Source organism: Pygoscelis adeliae, unplaced genomic scaffold (genome assembly GCF_000699105.1).
Source record: "Pygoscelis adeliae isolate BGI_AS28 unplaced genomic scaffold, ASM69910v1 Scaffold26, whole genome shotgun sequence".
Classification (NCBI taxonomy): domain Eukaryota; kingdom Metazoa; phylum Chordata; class Aves; order Sphenisciformes; family Spheniscidae; genus Pygoscelis; species Pygoscelis adeliae.
This window is the reverse complement of record NW_008825104.1, coordinates 7,677,409-7,703,289: the sequence shown is the minus strand read 5'-3', so window position 1 is coordinate 7,703,289 and position 25,881 is coordinate 7,677,409. Positions and strand designations below refer to the sequence as shown.

The window sequence follows — 25,881 nt, the reverse complement described above, 5'->3', positions numbered from 1 at the left end:
ATTTTTACATTTCCATAAACATAAAGTTTTATACTTCTAGTGTAGATCTGTGTCCGCTCTTTAAAATTCATGGAGGTGATAGGTACTTTACTCTCCTTCACCTCCTTAAACTATAAGCGTGTGATTTGATGGTGAAATACTTGAGGTTTGAAATAAATCAATTTGTTCACTGCCAGTGCATTCTTAGCTCCATTTTCTTATGTATATCCATTCTGTGTGCAAAATCAAGTGGGGTTATTGTGGGGAAAATAGTGCATTGTCATAATTAAATATTGCACTGTTGTGAATTGCCCATGTTCACAGAACTAGGGTTGCATAGGTAGTCTTTGATCTAACATTTCCTTATCTGACTTTGCCACTTAAATAAGGTTAGTTTAAAAATTTCTTTAACAAGTTGTCATTCTCATTGCTACTGCTGACCAAATTATTTCTCTAGAGCCCTAGACTTTCTTACTTATTTGTACGGTTTGGGTACCTACCTGCTTCAGTTAGTGATCAGACTACATGGTGCTGAGTCCTGTACCACATAAGTGGAAAAAAAGGTCCTCAATCCTCAGGATTTAGTTAAAATACAAAAGACAATAGTGAATAATAATGGAGAATATTACAGTGAGGTGGTATCAGTCAGAATGATAGTAGAGGTTTATCACAACAGTAGTTTTAATTTTTAACTAAGAAAAATGTTCTTTCTTGTTTCAACTTGCCAGTCAGACTAACTATACTTGTTTACCTTAACATGCTCATCTGCAATTCTGCTCTTGGTATATGTCTGATATTTAATATTGCATTTAGCTCGGTTGCTTTGATGTTCTTCCCTTTCATGCCAAATACTTGCTGTTCAGTTTAAAATGATCTAAATAGAACCCCTCTTGCAGGACAAGCCCAGTTTCAGTGTTGTCATAGTGTCTTTAACTCAGTCTTAAAATCTCATCCTCATATTTTTCCTGACTAAATTCTGGACTAGCTGTAGGTGGGAAAATAGCCAAATCAACTGTTTACGAAGAATGTCTATTCATTCTTTACAACAGAATGAAACCTTTTTTTTCCGAACCTCCTTGCTTGTTTCTAATAGGTATAGATCAGTATCTGTATAGTTCTGGACATTATCTTAATCTTGGTTAAGTTGAAGTATGTGAACTTCAGCACCAACTTTCATTCTCTGTTTTCAATAAGAAAAATTGAAGGTCAAAGTTAATAATGGGATTCTCTGACATCTACAAATTCAGAATCCTTCTGTGAACTTTTTTTTGGTTGCTAGATGCCGTAAGACCTGATTGTTTCAACATAAGAGGGTATACTTTTCAAGGACTGAGGTTGAGAGGAAAGTCTGCAAGTAACTGAGGAATCCTCTAACAGATCTGGGAAAAGGGAACATTTTCTATTAATTTTTAGTGCAGCAAGGCTGAGGCTAAAATTATCTGAAGAGTAAATGAAAACACCATGTATCAGGATGAAATTTTTATGGTATTTAATGGTTTTGTGTTTACATGTGAAAAATAAGAATTCTTGTCTTAGTCACATCATATTAACCAAGTAAGGACTGAATTTAGGAATGCCTCCCTAAGTCTTTTCTCCATCTTCCCCATTATGAACAACTTTCTACTCTGGATTTGTTCAGCCTGCACTACACTTAGTCTAAGTGAGGGAATATATTTTGCCTTTGCTGCAATGCATCACCAGATTCTTGTTCCTGAGACTGTACAAAGAAGGGCAAGAAGGATAACTGGGGATATGGATCATAGTAACTTTAAAATAAATTTTTAAAAAAGGGAGAGAGGGAGGGAAAGATGAGAATGATTATTCCCTATTTCTTACAAGATGAAAGTTGAGACACAAAGATAAATGAGCAAATAAATATACAAAGAAAAAGTATTTTTCCCTCTTGGAATTTAAGCTGTGAACATTTATGGGCAGGACATGATTAAAGTGAGAAGTATAAATAATGTAAAAAGAGATTAAGCAAGGGATTAGGGCCATTGGTTTCTTTTAAATGCTACAGGTCAAATTGTGTCTTTTGTATCAGGAGAGTCTCTAAATGGTTATATTACAGAAAGCGTGAATCTTAGAAAGAAAATTTGTTTACCCTAGGAGGTTATAGTAGGCAGAGATCACAGGATTAAGGAAGTTTGTGTCAAGGAGTGGCAAGAGCGGTATGGCTGCATGAGAGAAGGCAAGTGCAGAGGCAGGAGTGATTCCAGTACAGGCAGTGTGCTTACCAACAGGGGCACAATCCCGCAGGGTCTGGATACAGCAGGCAGAGTTGGTTGCTGGTAACAGGGTCCATCAACAGTCCTGGACACAGGAGGCAATAACCAAGACCAAGGTCCCCATCCAGGCAGTCCAGTCAGGAGCCAGCAAGAGATGGGACAGGAGACAGGGCTGGAGACAAGTCTACAATGTGGGTCCAACAGGCCCATCCAGAAGGTGGGATTAGACACAGGTACACCTCTGACATAGCTCAGGCAGACAGTGGATTCTTCAGGCCTGAGCTGAAATGGTGCTAATGGGCAGAGGAGCTCCAGGTAAAACTCCTCAAGGCCACCAAGGCTATTATTGCGCTTGGGGACCTGACAGTGGGACTCCCACTGGTTGTTGATTAGTGTTTAAACTGAAGCTTTCAGTGTCCAAAGAGATCATTTAATTGTCTGTACATGCTTGGAGCAGTTTACAGAGGTGATAAGCACTTGTCTTATGTTTCATCTGGCTCTTGAACACACACACACAAATTACTTGTTTTAGGAAGTAATTTTTCATGTTGCTGAACGTGTTAGTCTTTTTTTCTATATAATAAAAAATCGAAGTTGTGTTTAAATGAGTAAGATTTTATTATCCACACAACTACTGCCTTCCTGAAAGGATTATAAAATGCCACTGAAATGGAGACATTCAGGTCACAATACAGACTGTTCCTGTAACAGAGATTTTCAGTCTGACTTCAGTCTGAAATTTAAGTGTACTTTTTGGATTAGCAACTTTCTTACTTCAGTCTTTCTGCCTGAAGATCTTACGTGTTGTTAGATTTATTTGACTGCTTACTTCAGTAGATGATTCCTGCATGGTGTATTGCAGGTTCATGTATTGCAGGTTGTTAATTTTTTTTTTTTCCTAGGGGTCTAATTAGTGTTCTACCAATTGATAAGTACTGCTTTGTACATGGTAGTTCTTTGAGTTGTCACATGCCATTACTGGAAAGTCAAGTTCTTACCTCTTCATTCACTCAAGTATATATGTGCTAGGCCATGTATCTTTATGATGTGTAATGATTGTGATGATTAAACAATCTTTTTTTTTTTTTTTTCTTCTCTTTCCTTTAAAATTAAGTGCATTACTGTTGCAGAAATACTTTTTAAATCCCTGGGGTCAGTTTGGTGCTCCTCTTTCTGGAACACTTCTCTGTTCATCTGCTATTAAGTGTTTATGCTTACTGGTTAGGCTAAAGCTAACAAGAAACAAGTTATCTTGTTCTTACCATTCTCCTTTTTCACCATCTGTTCTCTCAAACACTGAAATTTATAATACCTTTCTTCTTTTCTTTTTTTTTTTTTTTTAACAGAGCATGAAAGGAAAAAGTAAAAGTAGTCATGATCTACTGAAGGATGATCCACATCTAAGCTCAGTTCCTGCTGTCAAAAGGTGAATATGTGATTTCCAATTTCCAGAACAGATTTACTTTCAGGATGTTAGACCTGATTAGCATCATGTATACTCATTGTCTGTTACTCTTTAAGAAATTAAGAATGGCCATGCAGGATCGGACCAAATGTTCCTCTAACCCACTATGCTGTCACCAACGTTGACCATCAGTGGACACCCAACAAAAAATAAAAGCAGGGCAAGTGTAATGTTTACCTGAGTAGTCAGTCTCTCAGCCTCCATCTACTTTCAGGTCAGCGGACTGTCAGTTTGATGCGTTTCATCTATTTAGTAATCCTTAATAGAGATCTTGTCAAAGTACTTCAGTCTCTTGTAATACTGCTTACATTCATACCCTCCTGTCTGCTGCAGGAAGAAGAACCTCCCCTTTTTGTTCTGAACCTGGCTGCTACTGACGTCATTTGATAAATTCTAACTCTTACGCTGGAAGAGACAGTGAGCAGTCAGTCCCTTTATACCTGTCTTTACTACAATCTCTTCTTAGGCCATCTCTTTTCTAGCCTAAACTTTTAAAGACTTACTCAATCTTTTTACACACAGAAGTTGTTCTGTACCTGTGGTTATTCTTGTTGCTCTTCCCAACCCTGGTTCTGTTCTAGAATACCTTTTTTTTTCCCCAAATCTAAACAACATATTAAAAATGAGGTGAATCACAAATCTGTATGCTTGCATAAAGATGGTCTCTGTTTTCTTCTCTATTTCTTTTTAATACTTCTTAACTTCCGATTTGTTTTTTAACCACTGTTGAGTATTGAGCTGAGACAATTCCATGAAAATGTACCAACTCCCAAAATTTGCTTATCATAGAATAGTTTGGGTTGGAAGGCACCTCTAAAGGTCATCTAGTCCAACCCCCCCTTCAACGAGCAGGGACATCTTCAACTAGATCAGGTTGCTCAGAGCCCCGTCCAACCTGACCTTGAATGCTTCCAGGGATGAGGCATCCACCACCTCTCTGGGCAACCTGTTCCAGTGTTTCACCACCCTCAGCGTAAAGAATTTCTTCCTTCTAGCTAGTCTGAATCTACCTCTTTTAGTTTAAAACCATTACCCCCCTGTCCTATCGCTACAGGCCCTACTAAAAGTCTGTCCCCATCTTTCTTGTAAGCCCCCTTTAAGTACTGGAAGGCTGCAATAAGGTCTCCCTGGAGCCTTCTCTTCTCTAGGCTGAACAACCCCAACTCTCTCAGCCTTTCTTCATAGGAGAGGTATTTCATCCCCCTGATCATTGTCATGGCCCTCTCGCAGCACTCCAGGCGGGGTCTCACCAGAGCAGAGTAGAGGGGCAGAATCACCTCCCTCCACCTGCTGGCCACCCTTCTTTTGATGCAGCCCAGGACACGATTGGCCTTCTGGGCTGCAAGCGCACATTGCTGGCTCATGTCCAGCTTTTCCTCCACCAGTACCCCCCAAGTCCTTCTCAGCAGGGCTGCTCTCAATCCCTTCATCCTCCAGCCTGTATTGATACCGGGAGTTATCCCGACCCAGGTGCAGGACCTTGCACTTGGCCTTGTTAAACCTCCTGAGGTTCACACGGGCCCACTTCTCAAGCTTGTCCAGGTCCCTCTGGGTGGCATCCTGTCCCTCTGGCATGTTGACCGCACCACACAGCTTGGTGTCATCTGCAAATTTGCTGAGGGTGCACTCGATCCCACTGTGTCATTGATGAAGATATTAAATGGTACTAGTCCCAGTCCAGACCCCTGAGGGACACATCATGATCAATGATGGTCCGCTGAGAGCTCCTTGTTCTGTATGTGGGACTCCTTTTCCTCACGTGCATAGCTTTACTTTTATGTACCTCAAATTTCATCGATCATTTTATTGTCTCATTATTCGGGTCCATCTGCAATTCCTCAATCTGCTCTTGGCTTTACTATCCTGAGTAACTTAGTATTATCAAAAGAACTCAGTCATCTAGCTGTTTGCCTGCTTTGTTACTGAGCTCACTGAACAGCTCAAGCCCCAGCAGAGACTACTGTGGATACGCACTAGTGATCTCCATTGCAAGAAATAATTCTTTGCTTCTAACTTTTGTTTCCTGTCTTTTAACCATCTATTTATTCATGCGTGAACTTTCCCATCACCCCAGGACTACTTAGTTTCTTTAAAAACCTTTGGTTAGAGATTCTATGTAAGTCCAAATATATCAGAGAGATCCACAACCACGTGTAACCCCTTCAAAACGCTCCCAGAGGTTGGTAAGGCAGTTACCTCTGTTGCCACATCACAAATCCCAAGTAGGTCATCTTACCTCTTCCAGTGGCTTCTACTTGTTCAGGACTGACATCAGAATTACAGACCTAGATGCATTCTAAATATTTTCTTTAATACTCATAAATGCGTGTTTGGGGTTTTTTTTTATTATAATCTTCTATTAAGAAATACTTCTGCAGAGAGTTTTCTGGATTAATTTTTTTAATGAAATTAACATCATTGATTCCATCAAATCTACGGTTTCTTTGACCTTGATTGCTTATTGATGGCTTAGAGCGCACCTCAAAGCCTTGACTTTGGGGACTCCCTTAATATTTCTCACTTTGTTTCTCTAACATAAATTCTTTTTTAAATTGTGGGATGGGAAAATCTTCAAGGGTCTTTATTATTAGTTTGTGACAATTGACAGTGGATATACTCAAATAGATTCCTTTTTGTCCACTAAACCGTAGCTGTATAACAAATGAAAATTTTGATGTTAAGCTTAATTATCAGTATAGTGCATGTTGAACATGCCTATATAAAGAAGGCTTTCCAAAATATAGACTTTGCAATGACATGCTAAAAATTATTTGATAAACAAGATCAAAAGCATCCATCTTAAGTGAGTTTTGTTTTTTTTTTTCTTTTAACTGTATACATTAGTGTTTTGTCTGGATAGCTCAAGATATGGTTAGAATTTATCCATTGTATGTCTGTGGTTTTATCCTGTGTTTTTAAACACTTGTAATTAGAAAGGATTATGACAGTCAAATGATGGAAAATACTATTAATTGATACTTTTAAGATGAATGTGAGGATGATATAAATGACTAGGTTGACTAAAATTTCAAGTAGCTAACCAAACAAAATTTTTTATTGAAGAACTGTATTTTAAATCTCCTCTGGTACTTCAAAGTAGTTATGATTATTTTTCTTCTTTTAGTGAAGCAGCAAGTGAAGAAAGGGATTTGAGTGAGGTAAGTAACTTTTTTTACAAATAAAAATTACAAATTTTTGTTTTTTACTATGTGTGAATTACATTTTCTTAGGGGAACAAATGCTACTTTAGAGGTTTTTGAAAACTAGCTTGAGTCAGATTTCCAGCAAAAGGCTGGAGGCTCTTTTAGAGGTCTAAGGTTTGGCCATTGTGAATATTCACAGCAGGGTAGAGTTACTACTGCATGCTACCTACTGCATTTTATAAAAACTGCTTACCAGATATTTTGGTCAGTAGATTAGGTGTATGGGAGGTTATGTACCACAGAGTGACAAACCATTAATAAAAGCCCTGAAATTGCTTCTAAAAAAAAAAAAAAGTTAAAATTAAGTTTGTCATGAATAGTGATATAACTCCAACGTCTGAGGGGAAATCTGTGTATGAGTGAGAGTCCTGTTGGAAAGATTTCTTCGAGGAAACAAAATTTCAGTGAATATTTATCACTTAAATTATATCGATGAAGACTGTCATCTCTGAAAGACGGGAAATCTGAATAACCAAGCAGTAACATTCAACCAAACATAGAGGCTGTTTTAATTACAAGGAGATTGTCACACATGGTGCAGAGTAAGGTTGCTAGCTGAAGTATGTCTTTGCCTCCAGCCGTAGGTCATTACCGCTTTGAGTTGCTTGTTGAGACATCCTTGTTGAGACAAGGATGTAATATTTGACTAGGAATGTAATCTCCCATTCCCCAAAGTGAATCCTGAAAAGTACTGTTTTCTATATCTACCCACCATGCACAGGTACTACACTGTTAGTTGATGCATTGTGGAGGTGAAGGAAAGACACAATCTATCATACTCTTGTGCCTAAAAAAGAAGAAAACAGTCTGCTTCCACCTTGTTTTCCTGTTGTTTTTTCCACAAAGCATAGTACAAGTTCAGGTTCTTGGACGCTTCTCCTTTGTAATGCCTGCTGTGCAGGCGTATTTAAGTGTTAGAAGGGTTCTGAGAATAGGATTTAATTAATAAGTCTTCAGATGTCCAAATAGCCATTTAAGTGAACTAGATTTGGGGAATGTAGAACAGGGACATGTTAGGTATATTTATTTACATTTTTATTTTTCAGCCTAATTAATCTGAATGCTGTTAGAATAATGTCATGAAGTAGGAAATAGGAAGGCTTTTTTTTTTCCTGCAGGTGCTCTCCTTAGACTTCATTTCATTGAAAGGTCTTAGCTAGAATCTAGCATTTCAGGCAGTTACCTGAGCCTTGTGAAGTGGTACTAGTATTTTATCATCTTTCTTGGATTTATTTCAGTTAACACATCACAGGATCACTTTCGCATTTACATGGCTGCAACACGGTGGTAGTTTTATAGCCATCCTATGAGCAAATAATTCTTCCAGATCTCCCTACCTCCCCCAAATAACAAGTCCCTAGTGTGTCAGAGAAACTCTTGTTACTATTCCCTAAGCGCCTGACCTTGCTGTTCATGCTATTAAATATCATCCTGTTTCTCTTACTGCAGTCCTCAAAGTCATACATTTCATGCTTTGAGAGTTGCATCCTTTGTATTAACAGTACCTCATCACTATTTGTTAAACCTCTTTTTTCTGTGTCATTAATGAAAACATTATATGAAATATGTTCACAAGACTGAAATGTTTTCCCACCAGTGACATTCCTCCATTTCCCCTTTCTGCACAACTTGTTTTCTTCTCCCTGTTTGTCAGTTAGTTACTGAACAGTAAGTTTCACATAGTACTATGCATAGATAAAGCTTGATATCCGCACCCCAATTCAATAATCTTCTCAAATGGCTAAATCATATTACATACTGTAGCCGTTAGTCATTCTGACACAAAATCTCCAATTACATTTTTATTCCAGAGCAAAGAGAAGAATAGGGCAACTCCACCCAGCTAAGAGCGGCAGCAAAAACTAGTACAGCTTCCAGGCAGGCAGTTTTGCATTTCTGTGTCGCTAGAGGAACACCATCATCTAACTGAACAGCCGCTTCTCTCCTGAGTTGTCATGTAGCCCACTCTGGGTGGAAATGTGTTAAATCTAGTTGGTAATGAGACTTCAGAAAAATGAGAGTCTAAAAGATAGGAAATCAGATGGAGTTAATGAGACAGAAAAAAGGGACTAAAGGAGGAGACTGGGCAGGAGAAAAGAGTAGAGTTGCAGGAAGGAAGGTGTTGAGGAGGAAGGTTATATCCTATTTTGTCAGTGTTTTTCTAGAAGAAAACTGGTGAAATCCTGTGCAGAGTGAGGGGAATGAAAGGTTTGGGAAGTAGGGAATTCAGCTGAGTTGGACAAGTTGAACCATTTTGTCTTTCCCATTTTAAAATACCATCTATGGAAGCCCCCTCCTGTTACTCAGACTTCTGTAGTTTTTAATTAGCTTACTACTTAGCAACTGCAATTTGTCTCAAGTTGTCCATTCTTATTCTAGAAATTCTCCTATGCAACTCTCTGTGTTTCAGTGAAATGCTCTTACCTCAGCCCTAGCCAAATCTCCACCAGGAGTCTGTCTCTATCCTTGACAGTTAAACACCTTGAACACAGTCCTGTCATGTTCCTTTTCTGGATTCTGCCCCCTGCCATTGAGGTCTGTTGTCATCCCATCTCCCTGATAATTTATCAAGTAAGCAAATCATTCAGAAAGTTTCATTATCTCCTCTGTCAAACAGTCACTTTCTGGGAAATTAAGTGAAATGCTGATCCTGTTCCACTTTTCTCTTTTCCCTATTTAAAAAGAACAGACAAAACCTCCACAACAACCTTTCAGTTATTTTATTGACAAAATATTGAGTTATTTTACTGTGCTGAATATGCACAGATTTCATTTTTTATTCCTGACTGGTCTTCTCTTGTCTAAATCTAAAATCTAAGCATGGTAGTCTGAAGATTCCTAAACAATGACTCAAATAAAACACTGAAATCCAGCTCTTGATTTTTCTCTTGTATTCCCAAAATCGTGCCTCTTACTGTTTTTATTTTTCTCCCCTTTCTGCCTCCATGCCTCCTGACATGGTCTTCATGCTACTCTTCCTTCTACCTGTTAGTCACACCCAGGAAATGTACACTGTCTTTAGAGTGTTCCTTTCCAAGTGCCGACATCCTGGTAGTCTCCTGGATACAGTACAGTCCTCTGGAATATAATTTCTAAGTCTGTCCTTTCTCTCTGTGTGGTTAAAATTACAATCACATAGCATCTTATGCTTTTTCTTTAGCTAATTAGCATCACTCTAAAATAAATATAAAAAGATGAGCCACCTAGTCTTTGAGCTGGCATCCTTCGATTAAGATTCATGCAGGCTTCCTTCTTCAAGGAAAGAAGTAGTCAAACTTAGATCCCTTGGTTTAGTGAAGCTTCTTCCTAATTGCTGAGAGGAATGACTTACTTCTCCGTCCAAATGTTTTTGAACCAAGGTGGTTTATCCCCTCTTGCTTTCCTCTGCTAGGCCTGGAAGCATAGTACCTCAGTAGCAAGTCAGCATGACTGATTCCACAGGTTTTCACAGCCTCTTTTGATCAATGTGGTATTTGTAAATTCCCTCATGGAGACTGGTGGGCAAACCTCTTCCAACCCATTATGACTATAGGAATGACCAATGACCCATGATGTGGCCAGAAGTTCTTAGTAAGTTTTTTGTTTTTCTTTTAGTGGAAAATGAAAGAAATGTTTAATGTATTGCCTTGATCAAATTTTGGATTCATGAACAATGACCAGACTAATACCATATTGCTATGAGGTCTTCTGCAGACCTGTAAGGGTTTACAGTCTAGAATGGACTGTTTTAGTTTTTTAAGCTGTACAAAAAAGATGTAATTTGTGTATGAAAAAATATTTAATTATCATATTTTTATTTTTTCCCTCTGAAGCAAATAAGGAGATATTTGTTTGAAAAGTTTACTTCGAAATGAAATATTTTTCTTTTTTTTTTTTGTAAGGAATTATCTTTGTAAGAAAAACTTTCCATATTCAACATTCTGTAGTTAAAAAAAAAGCTAAAGGAGAAGTTTTATCATTTTAAATCAATAAAGGAGGAAGAAGAACATGATGAAGATGATGATAGTGTAGAAGATGAAGCTGCTAGCAATGAGAGATTTCAAATAAAAGAACGCATTGCCAAGAAGTTGAAAATTGATACAGGTGAAAATGCTAAACAGCAACTTCAAGAGGAAGAAACTAAGACAGAAAAGAAAACAACTAGTCGCAGGTAAGTATCGTGCTTTTTTTCCTCCCCCACCCCCTTCAGCTTGTTTCACTTGGATTTTCTGCCCAATTCCAGTTTTGCAGTTACTACATTGATAGGGTAGTATTACATTAAAATTATTCCCCGCTGCTCACGTCCAACTGTGGAAGATGAAATTGTCTATTGCTTTCTCATTTTTTAGTTTCATTTGGCAATTAAGTTAAATTTTGTTACACTGAGCACTTGTATGGGAGTTTTATTTTTCCCTGTGAGTTATAAATGAAGAGTATTTATATGTATTTATCATGCTTTACTCTGTCTTTCTACACAGTTCTAAGATTGAGTTTTGTAGCTTTATCTGTGATAACACATGGTGGTCATCCACCACTGAGACTTACAGAAAGTAAAGGCTTCCTAGTCATCCATTAAAGTCTGGTTTAACACAGTAGTCATTCTTACAGTGTACCAGTTTTTCAATAATGCAATTGATACATCAGTTTTTAAATACCATCTAGGGCTGTTCTCAGAGGGTTGGAATATGTCTATGTTTTGAATACAGTGTTACACTACTAATTATTAAACTAGCTCTAGACAAATTGTTATGTTTCTGTAGCAATATTCTGCTCTTTACAGACATAAAAGCATGGGTTCCAGTCATGTATTATAGCTGCGCCAGCCTTCGTGAACATCTGTACTGATTAGCACTCAATTTTCAGTGAGTTAATTTGTTTTCTTGAAACCTTGCGTCTTGGCAGTCTTTCTTCCAGAGCTGATTTGGGAATTTCTGCCTAATGATATTTATATTGCATAAAAACATTCATCATATATGCAAGTGATGTGTAGTGGACCTGATGGCAAACTTACTAGGAATGATTGTCCAGTATTTCAATAAACATGGGCTCCAGAAGTTACTGAACAATTAAGTCTTTGCAGTTATAAAGTTCAATGTGGAAATTTACTTATTCAGTGAAACTTACTGGGGGCTAAGGGAGGAAGCATCAAACAGATAATTTAGTTTTTGTACTCTAACTCTGCACAGTTGTCATAAATAACTGCCTGATGAAATTATTCAGGCTTTGCCTATACTAAATTCTGTGTATGTAGTGGCTGTCTTTAGATTCTCTCCCACAACAGTTTCCTCTGAACTGAACCATTCCCCCTCTGTGTTGTGGGTTTTGGTTTGTTTGTTGTTTTTTTTTTTTTTTTCCCCCTGTTTACCCTCACGGCAGATATGGTTTTTTATGTAATGACCAAGGCATATTGCCAACACAGAAGAATCCAGGACAGTCTGTGACAAAAGAATACCTGGTAGTCAATATAAAAGCTTCACAAGTTCCATAGCAATTACCATCTCTATTAATTACTGGGAAGTAAAGGCTTTGGGTCAAGACACAGGATAATACATTTGTTGTAGTAATAATACACTTTAAGGTGTATTATATGTATTGAAACTTTGGTTGGAAAACGGAAGGAATAACTGAAACAAAATCAGTTGTTGTTTTACAGTGATCAGAAATTCACATATCTGACTTGCACCCCCTGCAGGTTATTCTGGCTTTATATGACTATATATACCTGCTAAAAATAAAAACAACTATATCTTATTGAACAAGGGGCTGTTGTCAGTTATGGTGGGCATTCAATCATTGTCTTAATTGTAAAACAAAACTAATTATTAAGAGAAAAGGGAAATCACACCCTGACATTTGCAACTTTGATGGATATTGATCTGATTATTTTTACTGAAAGAATTTGGTATGATTTTAAAAACAAGATTAGTAAGTTTTGAGCATTCCAGATGAGGTAGTATTTTTTACTCTGTGTGGCCTATATATTTAGAAGCAGGCTGTGCTTTTAGAGTGGTAGGAGCACTTGCATTGTGTTGGATAATCTTTTAATATTGGTATGTTAAAATATACCAACTGTGTTGCTGTTTGTCTGCCTTTTTTGGAGCAGTGAAAAACCCAGTGACAACGTTGCCAAGAAAATATTTTTTATTAATCACTTTAATAATTTTTAATAGCTCCAGAAAAGAAAATATTCATAGCTCCAGAAAATAAAATATTCATGGGATTTAAGCAGGAAATTCAGTGTCCTTTTCTACATCTTCTCCACTATTGACTTGAATCTGAGAAGCACACCAGGTACAGTACAGGAGCCTTTGTAATTTGAGCAAAACTGGGTAGGTTCCAGTCAGTTCTTTTTCTGGCCTAGATGATGTTACTTCCAAAGTTCCTTGTAATTTTGTGTTTGCTGAAAAGAAGACCCAATGTACTTAATAGCTGGAGATAAATGAGATATCATGCATTTGACATCAAAAATTCAGCACAATAACATAAAAGGATATAGTAAACAAAATCTTTAATTTAAATGGGCGTTAGTTTTTCCTGTCATATGATTTTACTTTTAGTTAGAGGCAAGGCAACTAACTTTCATGCTGTGGCAAACTTTATGTACTCAACAAGATTTGTGTGGTCAGATCTGTAAATTGATGTTAATCCATTTCTTTTGGAACTGTACATAAATCTGGTCTCTTTGTAGAACCATGTAGTGTTATGTACATATACATAAAACTCTATTTCATGAGCACTGGCTTTCTGTTTTTCATTCTTCTTTTCTCTCTGTAAGAGCACCTAAATCACAGTATATGAAATCTAGTGTCATGTTTTTCATGGCTGTGCTAGGTATAACTAGGTATTGTTTCAGAGGACATACACAAGACGTCTTCTAAAAACCCATCCCCTGTTTTTCCTTACTGCCATCTTTGAAGTTGTGCTGTGTGGCTGCTTTGGAAATTGGTGGCTGTAATATCTCTGCTGTAGACAACTGCTCCACAGGAAGTATACTGAGATCAAGGAGGATCATGGATAACTTGGATCCCAAAATCTGATTACTAGTCCTACGGTTGAGATCAATGCATAATCCCAGTGGTAAATTACATGAATATTTATCTTGTGTCTATTAAAATGGTTATATGTCAGTATGTGGAATAAGAGTACATGAGGTAGTTTTCTGTCTCAAATCTTGCAGAAACATTGTGCTGAAGCAGCTTCCTGACTGCAGAAAGAAGTTCCTAGTTTTCAGTACTCTGCCTTCAGAGATTGATAAATCCTGCACCCTAATAATGTTTTTGATATTACCTATAATATTCCCCAATACAGAATAAGCATAAGCTTCTCAGAGTCAATGAACTGTTCTTGATCATGGAGATTGGACAAATACAGATTAGTGTTAAATAGCCAGTGGAGGCGAGGATTCAGAAATTTAGAAGTTCTCCAAGAAAAGCTTTTTCTGAAAAAGTACCTTCAAGTACACGGCAGCCAAATAACATCTTTAGAATAACAAAATGCATTGGACTCAGGTAGGTAGTAAGTACATACAATCTGTCCAACAACCTGTCCACCAATCTGTTTAACTATCTGTTGGGTTTACAGGGATGGCTGCTAGAAACAAATTTGCCTAACGTATAATAGCAAGTTTGTAGCATGAAGGGAACATAAAGCTATAACATATCCTTAGGAATACGATACTCTATGCCCAAGCTTGCATGATGTTTTATCACATTTTCAGAGACACTTGTGTAGGCATCCTGTAAGCTGCTGGCTCTGCATGTGGACTGTCAATGTGTTGTGTTTGTGGCTATTCCACTCTTTCAGGGTAGTAGCAGTAGTATTATTGCCAAGTGGGTTATCTTAACTCAGAAGAGGGTTTTATTGGATGTGTTTTTAGCAGTTGGGACCCATGGCCTTGGGAGATACTGCTTAATACCACAAGTAACATCAATTTCTAGACTTACTGTTTCCCAAATAATTGTCTGGCATCCTCTGGCGTGAAAATCAAAGGCATGGTATTGTTTGTTATAATTAAGGTGTTTAACTTTGAGGTCTGATGACATAAAGTAAGATAAACATTATCAAGTTTCATTGTCTGGAATAGTGACTTTTTGTAAGCATGCTGGAGATGTTTGATAATACTCTCATGGGACTTCACCACCCACTGTAGTCCAAGTGTGCATTGATCAGAGCAGGCAGAGATGTGGGAGGTGCAAATATCAAAAAGTTGGATCCACCATACATAGCTTGAAGGGTAATGTCTACTAACATATCAGAGGGCCAAGAAACATCTCATATCTATCAGAATTGTTCATCTCATCAGGTATTTAAATGTGCTAATCGAATAATAGAACTTCTAAAAATATTTTTGCAGAGTACTGTCTTTTAACATGCATGACTTTTTCTACAAATCTGTATTCATTTGTATCAGTCCTGTTTCTTTTAATACAAATCCATTTGTGAAGTCATAAGTTTGCACATCTGTTTCAGAGAAACAATATGGAAACAATAGACACCTTCTTAGATTCATGGTACTGAAACCCAATACCACTTCTAAATGCAATCAAACTTGGAGTGCTCAAATGGTGATGTTAATTTTAGCCATTTCAGTATGCTTTTGAACTTTCTGTGTATGTTTTAAAAAAATAATTTGATACACTTTCCAATTTTGTATTAGATAGGAAACCTTAGGGAAGAAGAACTTCCCATTCATTCTGGCACATTGTTAGAGAAATTCCACAGGTCTGTTGTTTTTTATTAGAAAGCTTAAACCTAAACTTCAAAGTATAGAACAGCTGTTTACATGAAGGAATGTATACAGATAGAGAAGTGTTTGCCATCATTGCAATAGTAATCAAATTTATCAGCATTACATTGCATTTGTAAAATGGCAGTGGCTTGAGATGATCATCTGAAGGCTTCAGAGTAAACAGTCCTCTTCTAGTTTGGTAATTAAAAATACTGGGTTTACACTTGTTTTCATCCTGTAGGTGGAGCTCGGGTGCTACACATTTCTGGTTACCAGGTTTTAAAAATTTTCACTGCTTCTTCTTTGCAAGACATGCAGTGTGCAAGTAGAGTACAGGTGATTATACAGTTTTTCACTGTACAGTCAGTTTCAGTTGAGTCCTTATAATGGATGTGCTATTAAATAGCAATATGCAATTGGCGTCCCGCAGGGGTCCGTATTGGGACTGGTACTGTTTAATATCTTCACCAATGACATAGACAGTGGGATCGAGTGCACCCTCAGCAAGTTTGCAGATGACACCAAGCTGAGTGGTGTGGTCGACACGCCTGAGGGACGGGATGCCATCCAGAGGGACCTGGACAAGCTCGAGAAGTGGGCCTGTGTGAACCTCAGGAGGTTCAACAAGGCCAAGTGCAAGGGGGGGATGAAGGGATTGAGAGCAGCCCTGCCGAGGAGGACTTGGGGGTACTGGTGGAGGAGAAGCTGGACATGAGCCAGCAATGTGCGCTTGCAGCCCAGAAGGCCAATCGTGTCCTGGGCTGCATCAAAAGAAGGGTGGCCAGCAGGTGGAGGGAGGTGATTCTGCCCCTCTGCTCTGCTCTTGGGATGGAACACCTCTCCAGTGAAGACAGGCTGAGAGTCTTGGGGTTGTTCAGCCTAGAGAAGAGAAGGCTTTGGGGAGACCTTCTTGCACCCTGTCAGTACTTAAAGGGGGCTTATAAAAAAGATGGGGGCAAACTTTTTAGCAGGGCCTGTTGCAACAGCACAAGGGGGAATGGCTTTAAACTAAAGGGGGGTAGATTTAGACTAGATATAACGAAGAAATTCTTTACACTGAGGTGGTGAGACACTGGCACAGGTTGCCCAGAGAAGTGGTGGATGCCCCATCCCTGGAAACATTCAAGGTCAGGTTGGACGGGGCTCTGAGCAACCTGATCTAGTTGAAGATGTCCCTGCTCGTTGAAGGGGGGGTTGGACTAGATGACCTTTAGAGGTCCCTTGCAGCCCAAACTATTCTATAATTTTATGATTCTATGAAATTGGTGTCTAGAATAGCTGAACTACTGAGGAAGAAAGCTGACTTTTCTTTTTGAGTAGTTAGCATCACTTGAATTTAACTCTGTATTTCCTGTTGTATATTTTTCTCCTAATAATCCTATGAATTGCAGTTGAACTAAGTAATCACATTTTTTTGGCTTATAAGCCATTGCTGACTATCATAAGGACATGAATAGTAGGAGTTACTATTAACTACTATTGTAATTAAAAGTAGGTGTATTGCCACTTCTTTGTATTCCTAGTTTTTCTTATATGCATGTTTCTTGTCATGGGTAAAATAAATCATCTCATGAAGCTTTAGATATCTACTGTGTGTATATATAAGAAATTACTTGCTTCATCCTCAAACCAGAAGTGTATAACACTTTTTAAGGTGTAATTCCTCTGACTTCTTTTTCTCCATTTGTTAAAAGACAACATGAAATAACTAGTTTCCTTACAGATATCTGCACTTGGTCAAATGACTTGCATCCCCACTGTCATTTTGTCATCCAGGCACGTAGTAATAAAAATAGCTAATAATGCTAGGCAGACATGCTCAAGTTCATGCTAAGTCCATTTCAGACCATGCAGTAAAAATTGCATATAGTTAAGACACCATAACATTTTCTTAGCATCTGAATAAACATTGACACACTGAGCATGCAAGATTGCTTTCCTAAAGTGCTCTCATAGTACTGTAGTGTAGACCAGCCAAAGGTAATTTTATGTGTGATCTCATGGAGTCTTTTAAAAGACCTTTAAATCAAAACTTCTTTTTCTCTTTGTAAATCTGGAGTTGTTATAAATGAAGAATTGGATATCTTTTTTTCATAAATTAATAATGTATGGTAGAATATTTTGCTCTAAATGCATTTACTGTGCACTTGTTACCTTGTGCTTATAATGCAAGCATTATAATGAAAAGAAGTAAAAATAATTTTAGAGACTCAAATAATTCTACAGTGGAAGAATTCTTGTCATTCTTGTAATTGTTGAAAATCTGTAACTTCTTTGCTATTTATAACAGTTACATTTCTGTGCATCTATGTGCAACCAGGTATAACTGTTACTATCAGGTCTTGTCCAACAGTACAGCTTGTCTCCTTGCTTTTCAGGTTAGTACCAGGAAATATAAATTGCACGTTAATAAGACTGACTTTTGAGTTCTTGAATACAAACTCTCATTGCAACTGACTTCAAACTTCACTATACCTAAAGAACTGCTGCTGTTTTCATATAGCAAATTCAGGTATTCTGTTAATAGTGTTTTAAGCCAAAGGAGACCATTAGATAAACTGTGTGTCTGATGCCATAATTTACTGCCAGTTACCCCTGTATTGAGCTTACTGTTTGGCTACAGCTGAACAGGAAAGGCATTCAAACGTAATTTGTAGATATCAAGAGAGTGTAGTTTGATCCATATTTAGTCAGTGAGTTTAATCTATTCCAGTATTTAGATATCTCACCCCTAACAGTACCTTACCCAGTTTCCCATTTTAATTTGTCTGGGTTCAGCTTGTAGCCAATTAATTTTTTTGCTGTACCTTTTTCTGAGGTTCACTGCAGTATGCTGTATTTTCTCTTACTTCAACTACGTAAATTCTAATTGAGTCCTTTCTGTCTTTTTGATGAGCTGTACCCATTGAGTTCTTCCAGTCTTTCACAGTAAGACATTTTTTCCAGTCCTCAAATCACTTTATGACTTTTTTTGTTCCTTCTCCAATTTTTCAACATTCTTTAAAGAGCTTTGATCAGTAATCTTTTATTGGCCTTACTACTACTGTATACAGAGAGGAACGACTTTTTTTTCTTACTTCCACTTCCCTGTTTATTCATACAGTGCCCACATTAGCCCTTTTTACCAATATTCCACTGAGATTGCTTATGTTGCTAGGGCTTTCCAGATTATTTTCAGTCATCACCCTCCAAGAACTAGTTTCCCATTTTGTACACTTGCTCTGATTTTTAATTCCTAGATTTTGGCAACTAGTTGTCTTCTGCTTTTGTTTTATTTAGCAAGCCCAGGTTGCCCAGCAATCCTCATAGGAGAATTTGCTACTGTGGCAGCTTGTCTGGTTCACTATTAGTGGATTTAGTACCGAATTCCCTGGAGTGAATAGATATATTTCCAGTCAGTGTTTAATGTCTCATTGGCAACTATTTTAAGCAATAACTTTGTAACCTAATTCTTAATGAAGATGTTCTTTTGGCCTGTTTTATGTTGCTGATATTTTTTTAAGGACTTCTTTACTTGAAAGTACTGGGAAGCAAGTTTTCCTGATTTCATATAATAGGAGGGGTTATTTGGGTTGACTCTGAAATTAGCGAAGTCAGCAACCAGTCAGGAACTCATGTTGAATTCTACTAAAAAAATCTCTGATAGCATTATGTCAGAATCGATATGCTACTCTGAAACCTTTTTGGTTTTGACTAGTATGCTTTTTCTGTGGGAAAGTTTTATTGGATTATTGTATTGTAGCTTGATTCAAGAAGTACTTTTTTGTGTGCATGTAATCCAGTACCGGATTCTTTTGAAGAGACATTGCCAATAAAATTGATGTAAAATTCATTTAACTGTTGAGATGAGCGTATATAAACTGATTAGTTTTCGGTTTTGGATGTGTAATGAAACTAATAGCTTTAGCTGCAGCTCATTATAATACAGACAAACCTATTCCCTTTTTATCATGACCTCTTAACTTTGGATCCAAAAATCTTTGCTGAAGTCCGTAAAGTGCCAGGTTTTAGAATAATGAAAAACATCTGTTAGGTGTTAAAAGAATAAAAGAAAAAAAAACAAAACAAAACTGTCAAGAGGAACCAAACAGAGATTAAAATCTGTCACTAGATATACTGTACTACTACAAAAGATTATTGCATGAGATTGCCTTGACATTTGCAGTCTCTCCTGCTCTTGTATTTTTTGATATTATGGTACCTTCAGATCTTTGTTACTATGCTGCCTACATTTTGAATTTAATTTTCTTAGAACTTTTGAATTATTACATATTTGTAAGTGTTAAGAGTAATGCTTGTGTTTCATCCGACAGTGGAACCTTATTGTAAATATTTGTATTTTATTCAAAATCATTCTTTCTGTAATTCAAAAAGGACATGTTCACTGTGTGATTATTATGCTCCATTTGTACGGGTATTCTTTTAAAACTAAGAACCATCAATACTTTTAAACCAGCAAACTAGCTTATGTTGTTTCATTTTAACTTCCTTGAAGTGGACCATTTCGTGCTCTACCCTAAAATAAGTGCCCAAAGCTATTTTAAACAATTGAGTAGATTAAACTGAGAAATTCCAATTTTATGCAAAAGTAGCTATTTAATCACATACTGAAATAGAACAATTTCTAAGTGAGTGATGACATGAAATTAGACTTTTTTATATCTCTCCTTTGCTAGATAGAGGAGTGTGTTTGAAGTACATTGTCTTGATTTGAAAACAGAGTAGGTAATGATGATTACATAAGACATGACAAAGTTAGATATATTTCTGTTTAATGTACTGCTATAAAACGGCAGCTGTAGAGTTACAGCATTTTTCGTTTGACTTCATTGTGCTCTATGTAGCCTGTATTTCAAATAGGATGCTAACTAGAGATCTGTAATCTTTTCTCAGGGTGGGGGGAGAAAGTATTTTATGACCAAAAAAACCCCAACTTCCCTTCTGAATACTTCTAATTTGTTCTTCAGTGATTCCTTGTATTAAGATACTCTGTGCTGTGCTTTGCAAAACTACATTAAACATAGAACTCTGAGTTCTAATTTTTAGGTATAGTGTAGTCAGCATAACATTTTAGAAATTTTGCTGGGTACTTAGCTAGAGTTTACCATCAGCATCCCCAGAGCTCCATTTGTTACAACTATATGTTGTATATTAAAATATAGTCATATATAAAATATTTTAATATATAATATTAAAGTGGAAGCTAGATACTGAGAGGCTGCCTATACTTTCTTGACCTTATAGCTCTTGTGGCTTGCAAGAGACTGAAAAGTGTTATGGGGGAATCCTATATACTGAAATTTTTGCAATTAGAGGTCAAAGAAGTTATGTGTTATCTTCTGTAATTTCACCTCCTTTTATGTAGTTTTGTCCCATAATATGCTGACAGAAAGGTCTGAAATTATTGTCTGGAAAACAGAGCCTGTAAACTTCCCAAGGAAGTTATTTTGCTCTTCAGAACTGCCCTCAGCTTTTTTCAAGTAGGATGCAGCACCTATTTCATAATCCATAAAATTCTAACCAGTATTTCTGGAAAAGTGCAAAAGCTCATATAATGCTGAATTTCAAGGGAACATGTAAGCAGCAAATCTTTCCTACTAGTCCTGTTTCAATACAGAGTATCAAAATGTTTCTCTTAAATCCTAACCTTTTTAGCAGCTTTTATTACACTAAACATACTTAGAACTGCTCTAAGTGTTCTACTGGTTGTTCTTCAGTAGTTAATAGATTTGGATTTCTATTTCTGCTCTTTGGCTTGAAATGTCATTTGAAAAGCTCTTTGGAGAAGCAGTACCTCTCTGATGGAAAGTACTAGGCATATGAAATATTGTGATATACATACAGAGCAGTATGGCAGTATTTTAGTCTTCCTATTTTTCTGTATCTTGATTGATCTGTGTCCAAGCAGAATTTCATTAGGTTAGTCATTTGCCTTCGATACAGTACATCATGAACACTAGCTAAATTAGACAATTTTGCTTGTTCATCATATGAATTATTGAGAAGGTATTAATTCAAGCATGTGAACTTGGCTGTGAAGACCTGGCAAGGACATAGCAGATATAATTTCTGTATTATACAGGTAGTACCTACCTAAATATTTTCAGTATACATGAGGACAGTGTTCTTTCACTAGAGGAGCACTTTGTGGGAATCTGGACAAGACTCAGCCCAAATAAAGAGGTAAAGAGTTTGGAGTATCAGCTGTGAAGAAGGGATTAAGTTATTCCACTAATTATGAATTGACTTTACAGCATAAGACTACAGAAAGCTGCTGCCACATGTCAGGATCAACACATTTTCCTGTTTTCACTCTGTAAGTGTAGGTGCTTCTACCTATAGTCCTTGCCACAGATACCCCAGACTCTGCTCAAACTCGGAGAGTTGTGACATGCTTTAAGTGGGGCACTACCTTTGAAGAATTTAGAGATCATGTCAGAAACTAAGTAGACAAAATAATGGTCTATGAAATATTATTATACAGCATAATACCTAGTTGACACTGCAAGTGCATTGTACTGGTTCTGATTTACGCATGCCTCCTGTGGTTTGCAGGTGGAACTCTCTTGAATCTTAAATACTTTTAAGTCTGTGTTACCTGAGAGAACATGTCTGTTGTGCTTTATTGCCACAGCTATGGTAAGCAGATGGGTGAGAGCTGGAGAAAAGGGAAAACTTTTTTTTCACCTGTGTTGTTGAGAAAAAGCACAGACACAAATTGGTGGGAATTCATTGTCTAGGTATCAAAAAACAGTGGGAATGGTGTTGGTGTAAGCTAAGTCAATGTGACTTTCATGAAGAAATCTGAAATATGAACTTTTTTGATGTATTGTTTTAAATTAGTGCTTAAAAGAATTAATTCTTTTAAATTCCAGTTTTGTTGAGTGTGTGTATGATTAATGTCATAGCTGTTTTAATCTTCTGCCTTTTGAAAAGTATAAACGTATAAACTTCCACATCTTTGTAATTTATAAACTGAACTTTTTTTTTTTTGTGTCTGTTTGTGAAGGTGTCTTTATAAATTAGATCCCCAGAAAAGAATGTTAGGTATTTTTAAGGTGCCTTGCTTGATCTTGACTATGGCTAATGTTAAATTAGAAAATCCCACACACAAAAATTCACTTTAGATACAAGAGGAAAAAGAAAGAAAGAGATTTAGTACTATATATTTCAAGAGTGTCTGAAAGAAGGGAAATGATTTCTGAATCTTTTGTTTTGGTATTGATATCCTAACTTTGTAATGATACCATACACAAACTCACCCACAGGCCATATAATATCTTAGTCATACCTACCTACATGTCAGATGTTTGTTTTGATAGGCTTTCACATTAATTTGTATGTGTTGTATGCTTTGAGTGACTTATCACGGCATATAAATTCAATATGGACTTGAAACCAAAGTGCTAATTTATAAATTGCCATTTATCCACAGTCATATGGAAATTGCTCACTTCTGCAAATGTTTACATGACTCAATGATTCCAGTGAAAGTATTAATGTAAGTAAAAGTTCATAGAAATAAGCATGAGAACCACTGCAATGCCTCTGTACTGGAATTTGACAATCATTGTATGGTATGAAGGATAAAGAAGAGGAAGGAATATTTTGGCTAAAATGACAGAAAAAGTCCTTACCCTTGGGACTGAGGAACTTTTTTTTTTTTTTTGTCATAAGGCTGTCTCAAGAGATCCTTCCTTTCCTGTCCCATTGGCCACTTTTTCTTGCCATTTTTTCCTCAATTGGAGTGTTACAGTTGCTTATGGAGTTCCTTGTAAAATAGGTCCCTTATACAATCCCAGTAAATCAAATTTTACAAAGTCAGCTACAAAGCCAGGGCCAGAAGTAAGCTGTCAAAGACAAGAGACTTTTACGCAAGTTTTAGTGCTGTAGAAAGTGTGCATGACCTTCTGCCCACAGCACACTGCATAAAAGATACAGACATCAATCTTAGAGAGAAATGGGGGATGGCATCTTGCTGGGACTAGAACCTTGAATGATACTCACTTTTGTTTTAATCCTTATATATTTTATCAAGTCATTCGGTTATTAGGATTTTTCTTATCTTTTCAAGTAGTATCATAGTCGTAATGCTTTAAGTACACTTAATTGATATTTTCTTTTGCTTTACTTCTTTTCCTCAATGCAGGAAAGGGATCACTCACTTCAGTCTGACTAATTTTCTTTAAGGAGAGCAATAATATTTGATTTAGCTAAGTGTAATGTTTTAAATTTTCATTCTTCTTTAAAACTGTTGATCAGTTACTTTTTGACTGATGAGGTTCTCTTTTTAATTATCTCAGAAAATTAAAAGAACGATCTTCTTTTCCTTTGGTAAAAATGAATCCTGAAGTTATCCGTAAGTTTAAGAAGCTAGTGTGTTCCTTTTCATTTGCATTTTTATATTTTGTTGAAGAAATTCAATATTTCAGACATGTATAACTGACATACAGGAAAGAAAGATTACTTCAGAACTGGTTTTAGAAATACTTCATTTTTCTGAATAAGGCCATTTACTTAATGCTAAGGATTGTATGATTCATTTATTCTTTTCAAAATAATGTAGATTTTTCTGTATTCTTTGCCTTAATAACATTCATTGTAAAGAAAAAATAATCCCAGACATACTCTTTGTACAGTTAATGATTGGCAGTAACTTGAAAGCAGACTATACTATATTACACACAAACCCAGATTGTTTGGGCACAAAACCCAGAATCCCAGCACTGAGATTTTTCTTGGCTAAGCATCAAAGCGTGTTAATAGGTATAGTGTTAGCCTGCGACAAAGACAGGATTGTTACTGTGGTATATTTCATCCTGCTGCTACTTGGCAAGAGTCAGTGTATTTTTAGGTGAAGTTTGTGTGTGCATTTGTCTAGTCACCTGGAAAAAAGGATGCGTAGATGACCCGTGAAAATGCAGTTAGCATGATGGAAGGTGAGAATGTGTAATCCTTATTATACAGTGAATTATACAGTGAATTGTTAGCACTATATTGTGGGTAAGATATCATTTCAAAGGGCTGGAGTGTTCTCAGTTGTTTAGCTGCACATATGACTTTTTTTTGGGGGGGTAACATAACAAGACGGATTAAACAGTGGTATGGCCATGTACTTTTTAATTGCTGAATGTTCATGCTCCATTTCCTTTCTTTGTTTCAACAGAGTTGAGTAGCATGGGAAGAGACATTTTTGAGGTTTTTGTTTCTATTATAGAATATGTTTTTTGTAAATATGAGCAGTACGTCTTAAAGTGGTACTACAGTGAAGGATGACTACAGTATGTTCAAACTCTTTATTCATCACATCTGCTGTTTGTCTCTAGACAGTCAATTTGTGGTATAATTCAATATTTTTATTACTCTACGTGCCTTACTACAGAGCCAAATTAGGTAAAAGGTATTTTTAATATAGTGTAGAACAAGTCATGTTGGTTGTCAGATTCTGGTTGTGGAATCTTTATAATTAATAATGTTTTGTCAATAAAAAGAAGTGAAATTCAATTCTTGCCTAAAAAGTTGTTAAGTTTTTGATAGTAGTTAATGGTAGTAGTTGGTAGTTTGGTAATAACAAAAGAAAATAAATAACAAACTTTGTGAGCTGAGCAGATTTGATTTGGAAATCTTTCAGATGGTAAAGATAACTGCTACTAAATTGATTACTAATTTCTTTTTTTTTACCTCCAAGTTTGTAGCTACGACACTGTCTTAGATAAAAAGCCATATTTCATATTATTCTCCATCCTGTTTTATAACATTTAACACACTGGTAATTTTTTGAGTACAGGTCTTCACTGAGTTGTCTGCAAGTCCACCTATCATCTTTGCTGTCAAGTGGGATAAGAGATTTTCCGTCATGTTTTTTTGGAAGAATCGTAACAAACTGTTGCCTTTCTAAGCCCTTTTTCTCTTCAGCCGGAAATATTCAATTTCTAATCAAAGCATCATCAGCATTACAGTGTTATCTTAGTGATGAGCTTGATGTAAATTCCTGTATAATAAACAGTTCTATTCAAGGTTTCTTTTTTCTTCCACTTTGGTCAACAGGGAAGCTCAGCTCTCTGAAAGCTGTGCAGTGTAGGGTAATTAACTTTTTCTTCTGCATCTTTTATCTTTGTTGGTTTAGGGTTTTTCTGCTGAAAGTACTCTTCCCCTTTCCTGTGTTCTTCTTCCACAGGTATATAAGCAACCTTTCCAAGGCAAGCCACTGTACAGGACCTTTTCCGGGAGGACGTTTCCTTTACTGCTGTATATGTACAGCAATACCATTTTCTGATTTTTTGCCACTAGCTGAATTCT

General features: G+C 36.7%; 1 protein-coding gene across 1 annotated transcript in view; it reads left to right on the top strand.

Moving 5' to 3' along the window:
* Window positions 1-25,881, top strand: part of CWC27 (CWC27 spliceosome-associated protein homolog (S. cerevisiae)) — a 124,220-nt gene that overhangs the window by 6,992 nt on the left and 91,347 nt on the right. The window contains exons 8-10 of the mRNA XM_009327285.1: window positions 3,554-3,633; window positions 6,797-6,830; window positions 10,850-11,025. Coding sequence (XP_009325560.1) covers window positions 3,554-3,633; window positions 6,797-6,830; window positions 10,850-11,025 — 290 coding nt within the window. The remainder of the gene's footprint in view (window positions 1-3,553; window positions 3,634-6,796; window positions 6,831-10,849; window positions 11,026-25,881) is intronic.